Genomic DNA, 19,508 nt, shown 5'->3' with positions numbered 1-19,508 from the left:
CTGGAGTCTCTTGATCAGAGTACTTGGTACTTGGATTTGATTTGTGTGTGGAAAGTGAATTTGCACATTGATACTGAGGAGAAACAATGATCGTGCACATTAGTGATTAGGGTGACTGTTCTAAGTCCGCATCGTCATAAATTAAATTATTATAAGGACATTGGCCAATATCATTATAAAAATATACTTTTATTTATTGGTTTAGGATATCTAGAATTAAAACTACTGGGACATTTAACAACCTTAAACTAGCACGAAGCTACCTTTCTTTGAATGGTGCTTCAGGCTGTCAAGATATTGGTAAAGCAGCTTGAAGATAGGATAGAGGCTGCTTCCTCTGTAAATCCCCGCCACCCCATTCATTCATTCATTCTGCGACCAGGACCGCTTTTTATGCTTGTTTCAATCTCGGTTGCCCCCATGAGTGGCATGCGTTTGCTTGGATCTGCTTTCGCTTTTACCCAAGGTGGACAATATGCGCCCAAAATTTCTTTAAATTGAATTCAGGCGAGTGACAGAGAGACCCTTAGTTAATATAATATAGAATATATAACCAACACAGTGCACTCTGTCAAATTTCATTCCGCGCGGTGTCAAGAATACATATTAAGTATCAAATTAAATATAATTTTCCCCAAATATATATATATATATATAATTTAAAGAAAACTCGATCAAGCGTTCTGAAATTATTAATTTAGCTAAATAATAGGAACAGGATCACGTCGAGACCACAAGAAGTGAACAAAATAAATGAAAATAGTGTTGTGCGTGTATTCTGCAAAATTAACGGTGGAGGTTAAGTGGGAAGCTTCTTTCACTCAACGTCAGACACGAGGGCATTCCCTGGAACTGGAAGAGTTGACCAACCCTTCTTCTCTCATTAACATCAACAATGCTAACTAAAATATTATTTTACATAAACAGTAAGCGCAGATTTAGGATCTTTTGCCTATATATTATCTTCGATATCCCATCTCCTTTCACATTCATTTCTGATTCAAGCAGTATCTTCAAGGTAAGTCGGTCGGTAGTTCCAAATTCCTTGTGATATAACTAGGTGGTGCATACGGTAACATTTCCCAGTCTTTTCACTTTGTTGCCAGATGAGTGAGGAAGCAGCAAATGTAAGCCGTTCAGCTCCAAAACTGAATGAGAGGATCCTCTCGTCTTTGTCAAGGAGATCAGTGGCTGCACATCCTTGGCATGATCTTGAGATTGGTATATGAAAATGAAACTCTCTTAGGCATCCTCATATTGTATTCTGAATAGCTAGATGAAGAGCAATAAAGAAGCTAATAAAAGAGCTATGTTTTGCATGCAGGACCTGGAGCTCCCAACGTGTTCAACTGTGTACGTCTTCAGTCATACATAAGATACTATGAAAATGATGAATGCATTTGGAAGTATCTCATTGATGAATTGTTTGTTGAAATGGTTTCAGGTTGTTGAAATAACAAAGGGAAGTAAGGTCAAATATGAACTGGATAAGAAGACAGGACTGATCAAAGTATGGGGCCCTCTGTTCTGTTTCCAAATTGTCTTGCCTATTTCGCAAGATCTGACTCTTGACAGTTACATTGCACGTAATCTTCAGGTTGATCGGGTGTTGTATTCGTCTGTGGTTTATCCTCACAACTATGGTTTCATCCCTCGCACATTATGTGAAGATAATGATCCGCTGGATGTTTTAGTTCTCATGCAGGTATTTTTGGCCATTACGGGGGCTTTTCAGAAATTTGATTGTTAAATCTGATCTACTCTTTGCGGACGTTAATTATGCTTAACAATTGACATTTTTTTGTACAGGAGCCAGTCCTTCCGGGATGTTTCCTCAGGGCAAGGGCCATTGGACTGATGCCCATGATTGATCAGGTATTCTATAAATACCTAATATCAAAATTTTGAAAGAACTCACATCATCAAAAGAGCTTGTTCATTAGACATATATGATGAAATACCAAATCAATATAATTCAGGGAGAGAAAGATGACAAGATCATTGCAGTATGTGCCGACGATCCAGAGTACAAGCACTACACTGACATCAAAGAACTTCCCCCACATCGTCTTACTGAGATTCGCCGTTTCTTCGAAGATTGTATCCTTGTCAATCTCTATTAACAACTGTAGTTTCATCTAGTATTACAAAGGAAAGGATAATTAATGGTTACTTAACACAATGCACAGACAAGAAAAATGAGAACAAGAAAGTTGCAGTTAACGAGTTTTTGCCTACGTCCACTGCTGTTGAAGCCATTCAGTACTCAATGTGTGTCCGTCCTAAATTATCTTTTAACTTCGAAGCTGATTGGGCAATTTTATTTGTTTACGACAATTTTCAACCTACTGAGTTATTTTTCAATTGGCAGGGACCTTTATGCCGAGTACATTATGCTTTCCCTGAGGCGATAGGCGAGCCATATATTCCACCAATTGTTTTTCAGTTAGGTGGAGGGGGAATGGAAATCCATCACTTAAATAAGTCATTTCATCTATGCTATTTATTATCGACAATGTTCGACGATGATGTAACCTCTATTTTTTGCACTTGCACTCTTTCTGTAAGTTTTGAAAATTGTTTTAAGCTCTTTTCATTTCAGCCTGAACTACTTGGTCTGTAACTTCATTTCAAATAGTTCTTGCTAAAAGTTCAAAAATTAACCGAAATGAGATTTCTGCAATATCGTGTAATAGGACTTCAAAAAGTGCCTGAAATAAGTTGCAGCAAATCAAATGATACTCCTCATCTATAGTCATCATTCAATTCCCCGCAACCACAAAACCCAGTTGTTTTTTGCCAGGTCTTCAATTCATCTCATAGGTGAATCAATAATTAGAGTGAATCAGCCCCCAGTAATTAATTCCCCAATGCAGCTATCTTCATGCAAAATAGAGCTACCCGATCTGGAAAAGGGAGTACCGAGGATAATATTAAGGTGCTTTTGCTTTAACATCTTCTATTGATAGTTTGATAGGTATTTGCCCTAATTCAATTTGATGATACTACGAAGAATTTCATTTGACAGTCAGAACCATTTGTGCCAGACCAAACGAAATCAATGATGATATACTTTAAACACACAAAGTCAATGTTCCATAAATAACTGCTTGCTTTGATGAATGATGACATACCACATTTTAATTTTGCAAGAATTGGTTACAATTTGGTTACAATGTATAAATCTTTTCATTCCCATTATGAGTACCATTTATTCAGAAGTTCCAGAAGAAGAACTGCCGCAGAGTCCTTCGCCTTTTTGACACTAGGCATTGGCTCTCCTACGCACTCATCCGTCCATCCCTTATCAGTGGTATTCACACGAACAGCATAAGTGAACCTCTTTGCATGTGCCGGACCACCCTCACGCACACACCTAAAGGAGCCAAATCAACAGATTATTGATATAGGATGCTATCATGTCAAAGGAGGATATTAGCATAAGTGCTTGGCATCGCTTCTTACCGATACAAAGGCATAGGCCAATTTCTACGCAAACAGATATCATTGAGAGTTTGCCTTGTAAATGTTTGGGTGCCATTTTTCCTCTTCTTCCCATTCTCATCACCTTTCTCCTTGGCTTCAGCTGTTTCCTTCTCCTTCAAAACAGCAAGTGCATTCCTAGCAGCTAGTTTCTGTGCCATTTTCTTTTGTGGATTCTGAGCAACTCCTACCTGGACACCATCAATATAGACTTCAACAGTAGCCAAATTACCACTTCGACTGGCTTTATATTCCAAGCCTTCAGCCTGTTGCTGGCAGCGTTCTTGTAGCTCCCGCACAGGATGCATCGGAAGTGTTTCTGGAGTGACCATAGGATCCAACAAAGGTTGGAAAACCTGGAATGGAGGAAAAAATTGAAAGCAGTCATTTATCAGATCAAATGCAACCTTTCATATGCTTTAAGGGAAGAATAAACAGAAAAATGAATAAATAAATAAGTAAATGAAGGAACAAAACAAAGGTAGATGGTATAGGAATGATGATTGGTTCATCATAAAGAAACTGACCTGCCAGACGACAGAAGTATCTCTGCCACTGTCAAGAAAGATGGCACCGGCAATAGATTCTACAATGTCACCAAGAACTTTTGGAGCTTTGCAATCTCCCAGGCCAAAGGAGTTGAAACCTGGCTTCAACAATTCTTCTAGCACCTCCTTCACAAAATCTCGAATCTGAAAAGTACAAATATAAAAAATTATGTCAGGATGATTCTCACACAACATTTTGCAGAATAAATTGAGATCACAGTTGTGCCAAGGGACACATGTCCAAGCAATTATCAAAATTCAAGAGATTCAAGAGAAGGAATGAGAAAACCAAACCTGCCTATCAAGGGCACTAGAGCCATGCCGAAGGTGCACATGGAGCTTATGTTTAACTGCAACACGAGCAAAGTTTTCGTTGTTTACGGCAGCAGCTCGTAAGTCAGTCAAGCGACCTGGAGGTAGATTAGTATATGAGAAAAATAAGTGCTTAGTGATTAGATGATCTAGGACAGCATCACCAACAAATTCCAACCGCTGGTAACAAGATACTCCAGAAGAGGGTCGGGAAGCATGAGTAATAGCTTCTACCAAGAGCCCACGATCTTTAAACTTAATCTTCAAGGCATCTTCTAAGGCATGAAAATCAACACTTCTAAGTACGCTCTCGGGAACACAGGCTGGTCTACTTGGGCATCCTACCTCTTCAGGATCAGACTCCACCTGAATCCCAATCCATTTCATGAGGTGGTTAGCTGCATCCTTCCCACCTTCAACATAATAAACTCCAATGAGAGCTTCAACGACATCTGCCAATGTCTTGCTAGAGAGGACTCTATAAGAACTTGAATCACCCTCAAGCTCACCATCTTCCATATCATCATCTTCATACTCATTGTAGTTCTTATCAGTTCCCAGTTTATCCTCAGCAACTGATTTCTCCTGGTCAAATAAGGATGAATCTCCATCCTTCGTATCTTCATCAAAGACAGGCAGCACCCCAGGAGCAGCCCATCTAGAAGGTGCAAAGCGATCTGCTTGGATATATGACTGAAGTCCCTTACTCAGTGCATACTGATACAGAACCAAATTACTCACCATTTGTTGTCTCATCCTTGTTAGTTGACCCTCATGTTTCTGAGGGTATTTAAGAAACAGAAATCGACTGACAACCCATTTCAGATAAGCATCTCCCAGAAGCTCTGCTCTCTCATAGCAGAATGTCTCCTGGCATGAGGCAGCAGTCAAGGCCTCCAGTATCTGTAGATGATCAAGGTACACATAAATTAGCAAGTTGTGAACTACTTAAAACTGGTCTGATCACCTCGATTACTAAATCACCTTTGAAGCTGGGACTGGATAATTAATTTTATCCTTCAGTTGAATCGCAAGCAGCATACTCTCAACCCTCCTCATTATTGATGGCAACCTCTGTGCACCTCGAACAAGTGATCCAGGAAGTGGATGTATAAAGCAGAGTTCAGGAGGTAGAAACACATAATATGTCTTGTCAAGAATCTCTTCCCCTTCACCTTCTTGTTCTACATTTACACAAAAACGGCAGATTTAGAAATACATGCAAAATTGTAAAGTAACACTAACTTTAACAGGCAGGTTATGTATATATGTGCGCGTGTCATACCTTCTGAGTGTTCAAATCGAGGGGATAGGAGATTCTTGCAATATGAAACACCACGTCCTCTTATTAAAGGTTGCTTCTTAAATATTAACTCAACTCCATACCTAACAATGATAAATAGAAGAATCAATAGCTGAAGACACCCTTTGTTGTGCAAGAAGATAGAGAAAACTTCTCGAACCCATAAGGATTTATAGAATACTGTCAACAAACTTGAGGAGCAAAGCCTTAAATAAAGCCAATGTACATACACCTGACAATATTAAATTATTTCCCTTGCAGACTGATAGATAAGCTTTTCCCTTTCAAGCACATCTGATGAGCAAGTATTAATGCTTATCCCTTTTTTGTATTACAAGGCATGCACTCCATAAACATGGCTAAAATAAATTTGTATATTTCGATTGTAGCCATGGTGGATAATGATCAATAAAAGGAATAAAAAAATTCTAAAAAAAGAAAAATATAAAAAAGGGGGTGATTAGGCAAGGGGGAGATAATTAGGAATATGGAATCAAATGCTAACTCATCTGTTTTCTTTTTTTCCCTTTTTTGTAGAGTAATCTTGTGCATTTTTTGAAAGATGTTCCTAGAAAACGATTGACTTTAGATTCAAATACTTTGAATCTAAGATATGAATAGTTGGTTTAAGTACTGGAAGAAAGACATGTATATGGGTTTTGATCAGAATATATATCAACGAAAATAAAGGAAATAGTGACTCCCAACCATAAATTGCAAAATAGACCATACTTTTGCTTGTAGTAGTCAGCATATGAGCTGTACTCCAGAGGACCAAGATAGCCCTCTTTCCTCGGGAATGAGCTCTCTGCAGTCATTTCATAGCGAATTGACTCCACATAAAACCTCTTCCCTGAGTGAGCAGCCGTTACAATTCTGCCTTCCAGATCTCCAGCATTTGCACAAGAATCAGCCATCATCAATTTTCCTGTAGGCATATCTGCATTATGAATTTGCATAGCTTCTCGATCAGGAACCAATCCAGAAGCCTTCACAACATCAAACTGTGCTATGGCTCCTCTGATACCATATGTAGGATGGGATTTCTGTCCAAAAGCCATGCCATGACGCAACTTTCCAAATCCATACTCTCTTCTGTCACCGCCTAGCGTCCGTTCGTTCGTGCCAAGATAAACATCTGGTCGAGCTCTCTGAAGGGGATTGGTCCATGCGTCTGTTTTAGTTATCTTCTCAACTAAATCCCAGTCAAGTTCATTCATAGGATCTACAGACTTATCGCTAACCACAGGGACAAACAAATATGCCTTCGCAGGATCCCACGGGGTGGTGTAAGGTTCAACATCCACATCCAATACAATGCTCATTAATCTTACATGGAAGTTTTTAAGGGATGCCAGCTGCACAGGAGCCGGAATTAAAATGACCACCAGAAGCAAAAATTGTAATTAATACTCAAATAATTCAGTAAATATCAACCTGACTTTCAGTAATATCTATTGGGCCCCTAAAGACAAGAGATGCCTTCGTAATTATGGCACGAGCGACAAATAGATCCATCGACATCGATAACACCTATTAAGAATAAATTTTGTCAAGAAAAAACAAGGTTTGATGGTCCTAACTATACCAGCACCGAAAATGTTAATACCTCTGCATCCAGCTCACTGCTGAAAAGTACTGCAAAATCTGAAACTTGAGTTAAGAAAGGATCTTTTGAAATGCCATTGTTCACACATTTGACAGTGTACATGAACAAATGAAACAATTTGGAGCCGGTGCAACCATCTCTTCCCGATAAGATCCATTCTCCCTGAAGGCAGAGAGAGTTTCAGCATGTCTGTGATAGACTAGAAATCAATTTATGACATGGAATCCCCAACTTATTAGCATCAAAAGAGACATGATAAATGTTACGCCAAGATATACTCTTTTCTTTTCCCTTATAAGATATGTAACTCAAACTATATTTTCTTTCATTGTAATTTTCTGAAAAACATATTACTATTATTTCATAATATGCATCCCAATGTTCCAATAAGAATGTTCAACCAAAGTACCATTTGAAAAATATTCAAAGGAATTTTGATTTTCTTTCTTTTTTTTAAAGAAAAAATAAGAGCTAAGAAAAGGAATTTAAAATAAACAAAGTAAAGCATCATATCGGAAAGTAACTATATGTTTCAGCAATTGAACCATACATTATACAAAGTTAGCAAAAACATAAATCCCTGAACTCAGCACCTAGATGGTATGCTGCACTCTGATCATAAATCCCTGAATTCAATACCAAGATGGTACGTTGCACTCTGATCAACAATAGCAATCCGATGCATTTCTACATCGAGTCACGGTGGTACAAGGTTTTTTATATAAAGGTACAAATGGAAACCAGTTGGAAAGTTTAATGATTCAAAAGTTGTCCCCGTGAAATGAAACAATGATTTTCAATACATTTTCAGGGGAAATGATGTGGCCAAATAAGCTTCCTTCCCTATGTTCAAAATACTTTCTACCTACTCTTTCAATTTTTCAACCTTATAATTTCCCTTTTGTATGCCATAACACACGACAAAGTTAAACTGAGAGAATAGGATGCAATTGAGAAATTATCCAAAAAGTCAACCACCAAAGCATTGTGTTGCAGAATTTGAAGATGACATTCATTCATGTAGTAAGTAGTCCATTTATTAGCCAACTGAATTGCCCATGTTATACATAAAACAGAACTAACCTGCAGTATATCAGCAACACCTTCAGGATAGAACTCTCTATGCCTTGCAGTACCAGGAAGTGGTTCTCCTTCATCATTCTGGTCAACCTTCTCTTGCTGTTCCCCACTTCCCTTGTCTGGCAATAGCATATCGGTAAAAGCTCCCATCTCATGAAGCTTCTTGCAAGCAGCCAAACAAACAGCCTACAAAAGAAGCAGATATTAATACAGTACTTGGGCATGAAAGCCTGGTAAAGCTTTGCATAATTAACGTAACATGATGGCATGCCTGTTGAGCAAGGCGCATTGAACTGCACACAGGACCCTCAAGCTTTTCAAATGGTGCATTACAAGGGAGTTGAAGCTTGCATGAGTATTCAGTGGGACCACCCGGCTTCTCATGCCTCTCCATTATAAATTCAGGACGGAGTATTGAATACCTGGTTGATAGGTGCAAAACAAATGAATAAAAATTTAATATTCACTAAAATCTGTAAATTGTCAATCTATTACTGAGAAGCACAGCACCTGTCACTGGGCAGCTGAGAACAGTAAAAATGGATGAGTCCAACAGCAGAATTTAAGCTGACGACAGCACCAGTGGACTCCACTTGGTATACTGTACCAGGCACTGCATCCACTGAAATTAGCCTCGAAGTATCCTTAAGGTGACTAAGGTCTGTTCTCTCAATCGCTTCTTTTCTCAGGGTCTCCTCACTATTTCTAGCATTCCTTAAGAATGTAGCATGAGACAAATTTCCTCTGGCATTAAAACAAAAATTTGAGTTAATTCATATCCAATACAAGTTGCAACTAAAATGCTAAAATAATCAGATACAGCACATGTACCTCTCAATCATCAATATGTAGTCTGACCCAGGCTTTCTAGCACGGCCCCTCGACTGAATGTACGCCAAAACAGTTTTGGCGAGGTCAAAGCGTATAACAACATTGCATTGCCTAATGTCAAGTCCTTCCTCAGCAACACTAGTGGCAACTAACAATGTCACCTACCATACAGACAAGCCTTGATTATATATCTGCAAATGAAAGTTACACTATAACTTGTGATCAAATTGAGTCAGCAAGTACTGCATTTAGACATACACGACCATCCCGGAATTTTGCAATTGTCTCCTGCATTTGAAATGTCCGCATTTCTTGACTATTGTTGTGCCCAATCAAACTTGCAGACTTAACAAAACTCAGAGACGGAAGCTCCGCAAAAACCTGCAAACTTAGTCAGCCATTACAAATTGTTAGGAACTTAAAAGAGGAATCACAATAGTAATTAACCAAAAGAAACATTACGAATTGACAACCTTAGGAAGAACTAGAGCAGCCACAACTCTCTCAACAAAGATGATTGCACGAAAATCCTCTGTGTGCTGATACTTGAGAAGTATTTTGATCAGTGATTGCACCTTCGGGGTCACTTTTCCATCAGCTACAGCTGCCCCTATTATGACATCAACGTGCTCTCCACCAGAGACAACTAAATTAAGCAAGTACGCCAGTTTAGAAGATACTTTTTTCATATTTTTCAAGATAATCACATTCTTAAAGTAGAATGATTAGGAGAGGCAGCATCAACTCAACATAGAGACAAGACTTATGCAAGTTGGTGCACTCAGTGTCTGGGAACCCATTCAAGCTCACTTGGGCTCCAAGCCGAAAATGAAGAAGTTGGATTAGCATGACATTTATCCCAGTAAATTTACAGAGATCATTCTATGAAAAACTAAGTTTGTAATTGTTAGCTACATTTCAACCTTTCCACTCCACATTCTACGCAGATTATCATGTGATCTCTCTTTGTCTCTCTCTCTTTTCTATCCATTTTTTTTAAAAAACCATGAAAATCCATCTCAAACCTACTTAAGAAGTCCAAGAATAAATCACAAATTTGATGATGATAGAACAAGCCAACATCTTAAGTTGCTTAATACTACTACAGCAACAATAAACATAAAACTTACCATGACTGTCGAGTAGCTCTCCCTCCTCAATCTCATTGGTCCCACCTTCAACAAAGCCATTTTCAGAGTCTACAACTTTTGCATCCTTCTTGGATACAGCACCTTCTACTAATTCGCATTGTAAAAGAGACACAACTTTACTGAGGTAGGATTCCTGGAACTTGACATCAAGCTGGTAGTTTGCCCTCTCATCATTTTGCAAGGCTGTCAAAAAAGATTGTGCTACCTATATGATAGATAAATGAATATCATTCCCCAACTATTTATATACTTGACCTTGACTGATAAAACTAACCACCTTGTTCATAAGATTCGATACCTTGTAAGCACACCACTGACCCAGTTCACCAAGAGCATAATTGATAGCCCTCAACTTTTGTATTAAATTAGCAGCTCCGTCACTTTCTGTTCTTTCAGATACACCATAAACTTGGCGCAGCTCTTCCTTGGCCCCAGCATCTCTAGCTCCCATAAATTGCCATTTGCTCCTCCTAGAGCTTGATTGAGCAGCTTCTTCAACAGCCACTTCCATTTGCTTTAATTGTTCATGAAGGGACCACAAGCTTGCAGCTTTGTCATATTCGACCACAACTTCTGAGGGCATAGGTACATGCTTTTCCAGCTCCTTTCGGTCTTTTATCGTACAAACTACAGAGTCTAGTTTACTTTCAAGATTACGGATCTTTATTGCACAATCCACTTGACTTGAAACACCTGAAAAAACCATTAATCCATATACCAATAAAATATCACTTAAAAATATTTTTGTGCAGAAAAGAAGTTTCAAGGAACTAATTGAGAAAAAAAAATTATTAATGATATGCCCCAGCAGAAAAATCAATAACTTAAACAGAAACACAAATGGAATAATAAAAAAGTCCAATTGGCAGCAATGAAACAAATACCCTTCAAATTAACAGGAGAAGCAGTCATGCCAAAAACAGATGGTCTCTTCTCCTTAGATGTTGTATGATAGAATTCAGACATCACTAAAGAATATGGATGTTTCTTCACAGCATGATGACACTCATCAAGAATAAGGAGATTGATTGCTTCCATTTTAATTATGCTGTGCCTCAGAATGTTCAACAGAATTTGAGCTGTCATCACTAAAACCTGTAACAACAATTGCATTGAGTAAATGAAGTAATGAGCAGGCATCACCTCCAGTTACAGAACCAACAAAAAGTGTAACGAAACATTCACTGTTACCAAAAAATAAACTTCAGAAGAGAATAATGAAAGCTACACCAAAGTTTTCAATATATAGCTTCTAAGATACTATGGACAACTGTAAAAGATAATTATAAAACAAAGATGTGGTAGAAATGCACATGCTTATATTGATATGAAATTCATCTAGTACCCAAGCTAATATATGCTGAGCATCTTATTACTGTCAGGTCAGCATCATGAGTTACTACCAACTAAGCATCAGTTAGAATATGTAGCAAAAAGGAAATACATAAGACCAAAGAGAAATACCTCAAGAAACAGGAAAACTATTAGTTAAAGCAAAGAGGTACTCAAAACTACCTGTTTAGTGTCAAACTCACGCTGCCACCTTTGAGCATCCCAGAAATCTTGCCCCATTTCACCACAATAATGGCCCACCACGTAACCGGTTTGCTCACGAATAACTTCAGCTTGCTGGAATTAGAAAAGCAGAATGATAATTTCAGTGTCGCCGTCAATTAACACAGCCAAAACTTAATACTCTAAGGCAGAACACAAAATCCAAATTTACACTACCTGATACACCAGTGGAACTTTAGGAACCAAAAAGACAGCAAGCATTTTCTTGTTTTGCCTTTGCAAATCATTGCAGATACTTCTAATGAGAAGAACAGCTATTAGCGTCTTCCCTGCCCCGGTCTCAAGAAAAGCTATTGTATTTTTCTTCTTAGCCTGTTCAAGAACATCTAATTGATATGGACGTGCTTGCTCCTCCGGCATTTTTTCCTTAGCCTCGGATTTCTTCCCCACCTTTCCATTGCATTCCTGGTTTATCCCATTGGCCTCCTTTCCCGCTCTATTATGATCAGCTTCCCAAGAGCCTAATCGAAAAACCATCCCATTAGACCCCAACCGATCCCTCTCCCAATAACCCCTTGGTTCTCTATCCCTAAAATCCTTATCCCTTACATCTTTCCTACTACTACCATTATAATGTTCCCTTCTCCTCATAGGATCCCTGTCCCTTCTACCAATGTCATCCAAGTCACGCAGCCTCTTCCGACCAAAAACCCTATCCTTGTCTGAAGAGCAGTATTGCCCTCTACTGGAATACTGGCTCTCATTCTTGCAAACACTAACCCGGGCCCTTTTACTGAACCTATCTTCACTATCAAAATCACGAATCCTTGACGCCTCATGATCATTATTCCCATTATCCCTATGCACTCCATTCTCCTTAGTGAAATGATCGGACAACCTACCTCCTGCTTTACCATTAACCAAATATCCATTCACATTTTCACAATTCTCCAACTTTCGTTTTCTGTCAACACCATCTTTATCGCTACCATTATTTGACAGTAAAATCAAGCCTTCAGCCTGATGATTCTCACCACCAGTGGAATCTTCACTACCATTCTTTAATAAATTACCATTACTATTAGGCAAACCACTACCATTCTTAATACTATCAAGAATGTGATCAATCCCTCCAAAAAAATCATTGCTAAGACTATCTTGATTTGAAGTATTATCGACTGAATCTTGAACGACTGAAGTGTCAAAATTGACAAACTCATCAATAAGAATGTCCTCACAGGCATCCAACCAGTAAGATGATTGATTGGACTCACCACCACCTACAGTATCTGAAACCCTAGTCTCTCCCTCCATTTTAAATTTTAAGAATAATTTTAGTATAAGTAAATAAAAATTTCACGCAACAAAAATGATCAAATCTTGAAAAGGAAACTCAGCATCTCAAAGTATAATTAGACAAAAAAAAATAATTAAAAAAGAAGAAGAAGAAAAATTAAATATAAAATAAGATAAACGACTTCGATTCATAGATAGAAAGAATTGAGAACTGGAAAAAAGAGAGGGAGGGAGTGAGTTTACAGATTAGGGAGGATAGACCGTACGAAACACGCGAATAGTTAAGGGTGGGGAATTTTAATTTATAACCCAAAAAAAAAAGAAAAAGAAAACCAATAATTTTAAATAATAATTAAAAATAAACCACCCGTAATGCTGTCTTTGTGTTTGATTCTTTAAGATTCGACGGTCTATCAACGCCCTACTCTGCCACTCTCTCTCTACTTTTCTTTTAACCCTTTTGAATCAAGCTATTGCTTTGCTTGCCGCTGGGTTTTGGCTCTCACTACTGTTCTTAGGACGCACGGGGTCATAAAGAGAGTGTTTTATTTCCAAAAAATGAGCTTTCCTTTTCTTCTTCTTCTTTTTTTTTTTTTGGTTAATTATTTTTAATTTGTTGATTTTTAGACAGAGCAGGGCAGAATCCGGACTAAGGCGGTGTCGGAACAGTTCGAACGCACGCGCTTACCTTGCCGGGTAAGAACTGTGGCTTGAGGGATGAAACAGAGTGACAAAACTGTTACAAAACAATTATAACCCTGAGTTACGTGGAGATATATGATGGGGTAATTTGGTAGCTTATTGGAAACGACACTGTTACGGGAAAGCGTAGCCGCTTTGCACTTTTGTACCAAAGGACAGTGTACACGTGTCGAGTTGACAAAATCACCGCTTGTGGAAAAAGGTATCCACTAATCCGACAGCGGTCAAAGGTCAACGTAGATTGGACCATCTGGGCCGTTTGATTTTATTCTGGATGAGATTAAAAGGAGGTAATTATTCCCAAGATCAGGCTGAATATTTTTATCCTATGAGATCATTTCTCATGGGACCCACACACCAAATGGGGTTAGTGCCGCTGCTGCAGCCCACTGGGGATTCTCTGTTGATCGAGGGGTTGTGTTAAGTGTTAACGCGTGGGCTTTTAATGTATAAATGGATCGGCATTTGTAATCTATCATTCAATGCCATTTATTTAAAAATATTCCATATATCTGGTCGGTGTGAACACATTTTATCATATCTGGGTTGGTTTCAATTGCCCCGTTTGACAAGAGTCTTTGGGTTGGTAGCATTAATGGGGCATTAATCGGGGCTCGGATGGCTGTGGGAATTGCAACATTTTCACATCTTTTTCTTGTGTTGTTGTGCAGTCTGCAGATTCCCTGAACAAGCAACCATCTTTGCAATTGAAGGTATTGTATTTTTTAATTATTTGGTCAAATGGTGAACCGATGTCCTCTCAAAATTAAGCATGATTATGAAGATAGTGGTTTGAATTCTTATGAATTCAATTTTTTTTAATTAAGTATGATTGTATGAAATTTATTTATAAGTGTTTCTCTCTTACGAAATGTGCATATAATAGAGATATTCTTTGTTTGTGAGAGTTATTTATCTGGACATGTACTTCATAAAATTTAATGTAATAATTCTAATTGTAAATATCAGTGTAATAATCTACTATTACAATTGTTGTTATAGCAGTTGTAAATATCTGTGTAATCCGATGTGTATCAGTATTCAAAAAAAGAAAAAAAAGTATTGTATTTTCTAAGAGATAAAGAGTGTGTGTATATAATTATGAAATAAAATTGATACTATATATCAAATGTAATTTTTAAATAATAATTTTAATAAAAATAATAGAGTAGTGAATCAAATTAACTTATTTTTCAAATCCAACAATTAATATTTACTAAACATCTTAACGCTGTAAATTTAAGGTATAGTTGTTAAATCTCAATACTAAACAAAACCTTACTAATTTATACGAAAACAAAGACTAATCTTTATTATTATTATTATCATCATCATCATCATCATCATCATCATCATCATCATCATCATCATCATCATCATCATCATCATCATCATCATCATCATCATCATCATTGCTTTCATTATTGTTAACAATAAGTATTTTTAATAATAATTTTTTGAGTAATAATAATCATGATTATTATAACAAATAATAACAATTAACTAAGGACATTTTAATAACTTGTAATAATTCATTTCGATTCTAAGGCTAAGCAAACATATCAATGGTAATATAGTTCATTCCGATTCTGATTCCTACAACTTAAGTAAATATCTTATTTTGATTCTTATTCCTTATAATGATTCTAGCTCATCCTAATTTCAGTTTATTTTGATTTCAATCTATTCCAATTATTGATTGGTAAGCAAGTAAACACCATCAATGAATAATGAGAATCACTCTCATTCCCTAATTCATTAAGTAAACACACCCTAATAGTAATACTAACAGTGAATATTATTCCAAACACACCATAATAGTAATAGTAATAGCAATTATTGTTATTTTTTATTATTAATTATATTATTATTTAATATTTAAATGGATAAAAAGGAATATTTGCGTCAATTTATTATATATTGCCATTCTTCCATTTTCATATGAAGTTATAAAATCTTGTGCATACAAATTAATATGACATCGTTTATTTAGTTAGATTAAGTAATTTTTTCTTTGTACTATTTATTTTCTTTATTTTGTATATCTATTCAACCAATAAATTTAGATCAAATTAATTTTTGTAAAATAATACAAAAATTTATAACTCTATGATCAAACATTTCTAAATTCTCAGTACACTTCAGAATAAGTAGATAAACTTTTTTAATCGAAATTAACATTTTACACCTATTGTTTATTTAGACAAGTATTAGATACTAAATATGATTAATTTTTAAATAATAAGTGTCCAACTATCATAAGTTGAAGGAAACATAAATTATAATCTAAATAATGTCCAGCATATTTGGCGGGTCAAGTCTGGCACTATTACGTACTAGTAAATGAATCCTTTATTTTATCAATTTATCTCAATAACCCCTCTTTTAATTATCCTTTTCTGTATTGCCCCTAACTAATCAAACTTTAATTTATGCTTTTGTTTTTGTTTTTGTTTTTGTTTTTTTAATGATACCACTAGTGATCTTCATCATCATCAATACCAAGTTTCTAAATCTCCACCGCCGCTCTATGTATTTTCCGTCAAATCACTCTCCAAATTTCAACTCTACGTCTCTAAGTTAATCCTTATCTTAACAGTTAACTCAACTTGTTCCATGAGAAATGATTATGGGGTCTGTTTGGGAAGGAAATATGAGGCCAATGATGAAGCGCCATGTGTCGATATTTAAGAAATTAGCTTACCTCGGGTACTTTGGATACCCCAGGTACCCTAGGTACCCCGACTACCCTAAGTACTCCGGGGGTACCTCGGGTACACTATGTAAGGATACAAAAAACTTTCGTAAAAATGTGAAGGGATATGTGGGCCCCGAATCTCAAAAAGATAGGTTGAATACGTGTCAAAAAATAAAGAATTAGTAAGGAAATCTCATGCAACAAAAGAGGAGACAGCCGTCTGTCACGCCAGCAAATCTGCCAAAAGTTTGATATTATGACAGTTGGGACCACTAGCTTTTCCTCCTACGCCTGCAAAATTATAACGGAATTGCAGAGGTACACAGGACCCCTCCACTACACCTAGCACATGAATACGCTACAAACTTGCTCTCCACGTATATTTTTGAAACGCCTAAGCCTCCATACGCATGAAAATAAGAATATTCCTAACATGACAGTATGGAACGCCACTAAAATAACGCCAGGTGGCACGGTGACCCGGGGTACACCATATAAATACTCATGTTTAATTTTTATCAAGTAAGTTCGCACACACACCACCACCAAAAACTAGAGTTTCTTCAACCTCAAAACCTCTATTACCGAGAGCTTGCAAGCTCTCCAACCTGAGATAACTCAACTCTGACTTGAGTGTCGGAGTGTGGTCGCGGGCCACCCCCGGCTCCACCTCTGACCTATTTTTTGGTTGTTTTGCAGGTTTAAGGCAAGTTTCACTAGCCCTCCGCACCTGAAGTCAGACCCCCTCCATATCCACCACCATCTCAATTCTCCTCCACAAAAAGCCTATACAGCCCACACACGTCGAATAAGCGAGGCATCCCGCTCCCCAACAAAAAATAAATTTATTGCTCTTAGCTTGGTTTTGTGGTTTTTTATTCATTGACCCAAAATCAGCCACAAACAGGGTTTTTAGTCGAAGGCCTATGGCGGCAATGATAATGTCTTAGTCGATGACTTGCGACGATGGAGATGGTTCTTTAAACTCCTGGATCTTGAATTGGGTCTTTGTTTTTGAGTTTGATCGAAAACCGTACCAGCATGTGGGGTTGTAGCGGGATGCGATGAAACTTTTAGGAATTTTCTTATTTCAAAATTACACTTGGGATGTGAGTATTTCAAAATAATTAAAAATCATATGGGTGTTATTGAATGGTGTGTTTGTCAGTGATCAAACTCCTGATTGATGCAATGAAGAATCATGCGGATGTTGTAATAAACACTTTTAAAGTCAAACCAGAGAAGCTAATGTTGAAGGGAGGCGGTGGCCGGTGGTCATCAATACCAGACGAGGATGATGATGATTTTAAACAATGGTAAATAAACTAAATAAAGGAAAATTCTAGAGTTAAATGAAATTAAGTAAAAAAAAACACTGGGGCTGAAGAGATTAATTGGGGGGCATCATACTCCTAGTTGCGTTTCGGTTTGTAACCCCGGTTCCAGATGGGTTGAAAAGCTACTTCTGCTCGGATTCAAATCTTGGTTGATTCAGGTTGTAATTTGGGGTAGAATTACAATGTATGTTGTAATTTTGGGCCGTGTTGTAATTTTTTATTATAAAAAATTCATATTACGAATACAAAATAAAAAGCTTAAATCAAGTCAAAATCTAAGCAGAACTCTTAAAAAAAAAAATCCAAGCAAAACTTAAGAATTTAGACTTTGAAAGAGCAAATTCAAATATTCAATTATGAAAACAAGAATAAAGAAAACAACTTAAAATCGTTCCAAGTCACGAAATCAATCCAAGCAAATAAGAACAAACATAAATTACTGAGCACAAATTCATCTCTATTTTTCTTCCTTCAACACTCAACACAAGCAGCACATCTGGAAAATTTTGCATATGCTCCTTAAGTTTTGATTTTCATAAAATAATAAACGTTGGGAAGTTTTCTTATCCTTTTTTCCAAAATGTTGAAGGTGAATCAGTATTTTTTTTTTTTAACCACAAAACATTATAAGGGCGAAAAAAAAAAGAATACTTAACTTGTTGGCAAAGAAATACCTAATAAAATAATGACAATTAGTTGGCGAAGTCTAAAGTCGGTCATGTTACCTTCCTTCAAAATCTTGGAAATTGCCCCACTTCCAAGTTGATGACAACTTTATTGAGATTTTTTTTTTTGGTTTTGACCACGAGGTATTTTGGGGAGGGCCCTAATTGTGAGAGTCACCTTTAAGCCCGTACCACAATCCAGACTAGAAGTCCCCGCTCGAACCAAGACGCACAGGTTCTCCCAACAAAGGCGACTTTCCTGCGACTCGAACTGGGAAGCAAACCTAGTCAAGCCACTTAAGGGGACTCCATTATCAGTGAAGCCAACACTTTGTTGGTAACTTTATTGAGCTATAAAAGCGTTATAGTCACAGCCATCGGTCATACAAATATTACATAAACTCTTTCACAAGCTCAATTTACTTGATGACTGAAACATCAATTTGGATCCGGTGACTAATATTTTAAAACCAGTGGCCAAAAGGGCAAAAAAAAAAGGAATAATCCTTTGTCATTGGGTTAAAAGATAGCACGCGGCATTAGATGCTTTAAAAATTCGTACAAACTCTACTAAACACTTGGCATGTGTCTATTTCTTGGATTAAAGAATGAAAACGATACCTTATTTCTATTGTATGTGTTTGCTTAAAAAAATTAATTGTGAATAGGAATAAGAGTGATGGAGCCCTCTAAAATTTAGAAATATAAAATGAAATTTGTATGGGGAAGTAAGAATGAAAATGAGGAGTTTTACTCATCTAATCATGTTTTTCAACTATGCTTTCAGAAAAGACCACAATCTAAACTTTTTTACAATCATAACCATGCACACTCACTTTGAACTATATTACCCTGAAAACAAAACCAAACAAAAGTTTTGTTTTTGAGTTAAAAACTCTTCAACAGTTTTGTTCACAACCAAATAATTGCGATTAATTTTTAGGAGCCCATCGCGTCAGCCGCCTGCAGCCGCTCCAA

At 37.0% G+C, this 19,508-nt stretch overlaps 2 protein-coding genes across 2 annotated transcripts; one reads left to right on the top strand and one right to left on the bottom strand.

Annotated features, from left to right (window-relative positions):
* The first annotated feature begins 81 nt into the window (after positions 1-81).
* Positions 82-2,701, top strand: LOC102629144 (soluble inorganic pyrophosphatase 1-like). Its single transcript, XM_006491335.4, has 9 exons — positions 82-1,018; positions 1,107-1,221; positions 1,325-1,353; positions 1,445-1,510; positions 1,598-1,705; positions 1,810-1,875; positions 1,980-2,100; positions 2,190-2,271; positions 2,372-2,701. Exons 1-9 carry the CDS (start codon positions 896-898, stop codon positions 2,412-2,414), a joined length of 753 nt encoding a protein of 250 aa, XP_006491398.1. The 5' UTR covers positions 82-895; the 3' UTR covers positions 2,415-2,701.
* Positions 2,702-3,094: 393 nt separating this feature from the next.
* Positions 3,095-13,866, bottom strand: LOC102629634 (endoribonuclease Dicer homolog 1). Its single transcript, XM_006491336.4, has 20 exons — positions 12,049-13,866; positions 11,833-11,946; positions 11,202-11,412; positions 10,616-11,010; positions 10,297-10,522; positions 9,640-9,812; positions 9,425-9,547; positions 9,167-9,327; positions 8,846-9,079; positions 8,607-8,757; positions 8,339-8,521; positions 7,256-7,417; positions 7,084-7,179; positions 6,379-7,004; positions 5,629-5,729; positions 5,328-5,527; positions 4,326-5,246; positions 4,011-4,175; positions 3,466-3,839; positions 3,095-3,376 (listed from the first exon to the last, which is right to left on the bottom strand). Exons 1-20 carry the CDS (start codon positions 13,144-13,146, stop codon positions 3,199-3,201), a joined length of 5,892 nt encoding a protein of 1,963 aa, XP_006491399.2. The 5' UTR covers positions 13,147-13,866; the 3' UTR covers positions 3,095-3,198.
* Positions 13,867-19,508: the final 5,642 nt, after the last annotated feature.

The sequence above is a fragment of the Citrus sinensis genome, chromosome 3 (assembly GCF_022201045.2).
Source record: "Citrus sinensis cultivar Valencia sweet orange chromosome 3, DVS_A1.0, whole genome shotgun sequence".
In the NCBI taxonomy this organism is placed as follows: domain Eukaryota; kingdom Viridiplantae; phylum Streptophyta; class Magnoliopsida; order Sapindales; family Rutaceae; genus Citrus; species Citrus sinensis.
This window is presented reverse-complemented; position numbering and strand designations above follow the sequence as displayed.

Coding starts and splice junctions, on each gene's coding strand:
- LOC102629144 (XM_006491335.4), top strand. CDS start 896: ATGCTAACTAAAATATTATTTTACATAAACAGTAAGCGCAGATTTAGG. Junction 1,222..1,324: donor TTGGCATGATCTTGAGATTG/GTATATGAAAAT, acceptor TTTTGCATGCAG/GACCTGGAGCTCCCAACGTG. Junction 2,272..2,371: donor GAAGCCATTCAGTACTCAAT/GTGTGTCCGTCC, acceptor TTCAATTGGCAG/GGACCTTTATGCCGAGTACA.
- LOC102629634 (XM_006491336.4), bottom strand. CDS start 13,146: ATGGAGGGAGAGACTAGGGTTTCAGATACTGTAGGTGGTGGTGAGTCC. Junction 11,011..11,201: donor TTCTCCTGTTAATTTGAAGG/GTATTTGTTTCA, acceptor TGGTTTTTTCAG/GTGTTTCAAGTCAAGTGGAT. Junction 10,523..10,615: donor GTCAGTGGTGTGCTTACAAG/GTATCGAATCTT, acceptor TCTATCATATAG/GTAGCACAATCTTTTTTGAC.